Source organism: Pan paniscus, chromosome 15, assembly GCF_029289425.2.
Source record: "Pan paniscus chromosome 15, NHGRI_mPanPan1-v2.0_pri, whole genome shotgun sequence".
NCBI classification, from domain to species: Eukaryota; Metazoa; Chordata; class Mammalia; order Primates; family Hominidae; genus Pan; species Pan paniscus.
The window spans coordinates 107,991,740-107,995,664 of record NC_073264.2 but is presented as its reverse complement, the minus strand read 5'-3'; the positions used below and the strand labels follow the sequence as shown (position 1 = coordinate 107,995,664).

The 3,925-nt window shown below is 43.6% G+C and overlaps 1 gene segment (V, D, J or C); it reads left to right on the top strand.

The window, feature by feature from the left end:
* Positions 1-265: 265 nt before the first annotated feature.
* On the top strand, positions 266-768 carry LOC100986790 (immunoglobulin heavy variable 1-69D-like). The segment is given in 2 exon segments: positions 266-365; positions 452-768. Coding segments are annotated over 2 exon segments (363 nt in total).
* Positions 769-3,925: the final 3,157 nt, after the last annotated feature.

The window sequence follows — 3,925 nt, the reverse complement described above, 5'->3', positions numbered from 1 at the left end:
GCATCCTGGGGTTGGGGTTTGTTCTTCAGCGGGAAGAGCGCTGTGCACAGAAAGCTTAGAAATGGGGCAAGAGATGTGTTTCCTCAGGCAGGATTTAGGGCTTGGTCTCTCAGCATCCCACACTTGTACAGCTGATGTGGCATCTGTGTTTTCTTTCTCATCCTAGATCAAGCTTTGAGCTGTGAAATACCCTGCCTCATGCATATGCAAATAACCTGAGGTCTTCTGAGATAAATATAGATATATTGGTGCCCTGAGAGCATCACATAACAACCACATTCCTCCTCTGAAGAAGCCCCTGGGAGCACAGCTCATCACCATGGACTGGACCTGGAGGTTCCTCTTTGTGGTGGCAGCAGCTACAGGTGAGGGGCTTCCTAGTCCTAAGGCTGAGGAAGGGATCCTGGTTTAGTTAAAGAGGATTTTATTCACTCCTGTGTCCTCTCCACAGGTGTCCAGTCCCAGGTCCAGCTGGTGCAGTCCGGGGCTGAGGTGAAGAAGCCTGGGTCCTCAGTGAAGGTCTCCTGCAAGGTTTCTGGAGGCACCTTCAGCAGCTATGCTATCAGCTGGGTGCGACAGGCCCCTGGACAAGGGCTTGAGTGGATGGGAGTGATCATCCCTATCCTTGGTACAGCAAACTACGCACAGAAGTTCCAGGGCAGAGTCACGATTACCGCGGACGAATCCACGAGCACAGCCTACATGGAGCTGAGCAGCCTGAGATCTGAGGACACGGCCGTGTATTACTGTGCAACAGACACAGTGTGAAAACCCACATCCTGAGAGTGTCAGAAACCCTGAGGGAGAAGGCAGCTGTGCCGGGCTGAGGAGATGACAGGGGTTATTAGGTTTAAGGCTGTTTACAAAATGGGTTATATATTTGAGAAAAAAAGAACAGTAGAAACAAGTACATACTCTAATTTTAAGATAAATATTCCATTCAAGAGTCGTAATATAAGCCAAATTCACAGAGTGGAAAAGGCCACACTCAATAAAGTTGATACAAACATTCCATGAAGGTGCTACTGTGAACAAGTTTTCAAACTGGATGAATACATGATATGGAGCAAAGTTATTTGATCATGTGGTGAGACTAAGAATGATTCTTAAAAAGTGGCAAAAGTTTCCTTCAAATGTTTCTGTCACTCCTTATCATAAAGTTTATTTTACAGCAGTTTTAGGATTACAGTGAAATTGCACAGGAGGCGTGAGAATTCCCATGACTCCTTGCCCTACACAGGCACAGCCTCCTCCACTACGACCATCCTGCACCGCAGTCACAAATCAGTTACAATGGAGGAATCTCCAAGGACGCTTGGCTCTTTCTTTTTCTGGTGATCTCCTAATATAACAAGCCTAAAGTATCTCAAGATTCCACGGTTTTTTCAGTGTTTTCTAGAACTGATATTAGTCAGAGGGAAAGTGGGTAAGGCTATTACTATTTGAACTCTTTCTTCCAAAATCCACAAAATATATATTAATTTAGAGCTTATCTTACTTCTGGTTTACAATGCTCCTTCCCAGACAGTAAGATTTTTTTAAGCTTTTAGAGGCCAGTTCATGTCTCTAAAAGACCAGAAAGTTCTGGGGAATCCCATAATGAACATCCTTTCATGAGAATTGGAGACCCTGGCAATGAGAGACTCCATGTATAATGCCCTAGAGTTGGATTAGATGCTCTGTAAGCTCTTGGGTGGTGAGTCTGCGTAAGGGGGTTTTTGCAGCAAATGCAAACACATTCATGGGACCCAGGTAGGAACAAAAGCTTCCCTCTACAAAGGGAGTGTGCACCTGAAGCAGCCCTCACAGAGGTGGGCACTGCTCACCCTTGATGAGTGCACATTAGCCAGAGGCATGATCATGATTGGTCTTGCAGACAAAGAGCACCACTGAGGTCATAGGTTATGAAAATGTTTGTCATCCTCCAGCTGAGCAAGTCCATCTGCTTGTTTGTGGGTGTCAACTCCATGGAGGGTGCACTTTGGGAGATGACAAGATGCACCCAAACCTCCTCTCACTAATTATCCACTACCACACACTCAAGACCAACCTGTGCTCCGGAAAGGAATACGTGCCTGTGGAAATAGACAGAGCTTAAGGGTTTTATTACCTGGTAAATATACTGCCCAAAACCACACATTTCAGGAAGATTAGCTCAGAAATGTTCACCAATTGACTGAAGGGCAGTGGTGGGTGAGGTGATGGGACAGCCTCAGGGCTGCACATGAGGAGGGCTCCCTCCCCCATGCAGGCTTTTCTCCGGGAGCTTCACCAGGAACTCAAGGGGGATCAGGGAGAATTCTGAGAACACCCTACTGTGGAGCTGCCTAGAGAGGAAGAATAAATGATGAAAAATAAAACTCTGAGTAATGTATGGGCATTTGTTAATGAAAACTGTTTTTCTGAAAGCTTGTGAAGGTCTTGAAATGCCCCTGAGTAGCTGAGGGCAAATATTTAAACCGTCCTTCCACAGGGAGTTCAAGCAGGCTGGATATGTCCTTCTATGGATGATCTTCCCCAACCCCTTCCTCTTCCCAGCTCATCCCTGGCTCTCTGTGTAAACAGTTCTCATCAGTGGAATGTGATTGATGAAGTGAGGTCTTCAATTTCCTCATCTTCTTGGTGGTCATGTTATTTTTTTTCATCTGAGGGTTAAAAACTCACCTGCATGCAGCACATGGCAGGTTAAAATCTCTTGTGGACAAAACGGTAACAAAGGCACCCACCAGCGTTGAGCAGCCCGTGTTGCTGACAACGACCACCAGGGGTCAACATCCTCTCCAAAATCCTGTGTGAGAGCAGCACTGGAATGATTTCATTAGCAACTTCCCAGGAGAATCAGCTTAAAAAATACTTGTCCCATTTTCCATGCAGATATAACCCATCCCTTTTCCTGAAGAAACAGAGCTGAATACTAAATACACTGAATGTTGTTTTTGCTGGTTTTGTAAGTTTGTGACTTTATCACTTTCTAATTTCTGAGTTAGGTGGACCACTCTACATATTTCTCTCACGGGTGTGACCAGCCTTCTGGATGTCAAATATAATTGACTTTCTTTGTGTAAATGTCAACACAAGCTCTTCATGGTTTCGGTGCTCACTGACTACTCTAAACTTACACAATGTGTTTCTTTATTAGCTTTGTTTTCTGGTATCTCTACTTGGCTTATTCATCATGCCCATTTTATGTTACTTGTACAGGTAATTGATTGTTATTTTTAAAATTTACTGTTGTTTACTTTAATTAAATAAGCAGGCAATAGCTTAGAATAGAAAATAAGGTAAAGTAAAAGTACATGCAGTAATAGTTAATATAAGTAAGCAGGCAGCTGAAAGCAAGGGAAATCTACTCTGCTGTGTAAAAGGGTATGGAGACCTCATAGTATGATGATCTTCTGCAGTTTAATCCATACTGCTACATAAGTGACAGCGTCCACTCTGTTTATATCAGAGCTTTCCCTAATATGTACAATGAAGACTGAGCCCAGGTACCTCCAACCAGACTGACCAGCACCTCTTATCAAGTGCCTGAACTGACAGCGATAGATATCACGTTTGTCTAAAAAAAACATTCACACTGTAAGGATACCCACCAGTCATATGGAGACAATTAGAAAAAATTAAAGCCCAAGCCTGATAGGTAGTAATTTGTACTTAGAAGAATTAACTTTTATCTCCACATGTTTTTTTTTTAATCATAGAGAAACTACTAGTGGTAGTTCCACTGTCCAAGTTACTGAATATCTTATTCCTAGAATGAGACATTGCACAATGTGTTCTGACACGAGGGAATGTAGCTGTAGTTAAGGGACAGAAGATGTGATCACGGGAACACGAGTCTGCGATCCAGCAGTTCTTGCTCCTTCACATTTGCCCAGAAACAAAGACTCCAGCAGAACAATGGAAGTATTGACTTAGGTCTCCA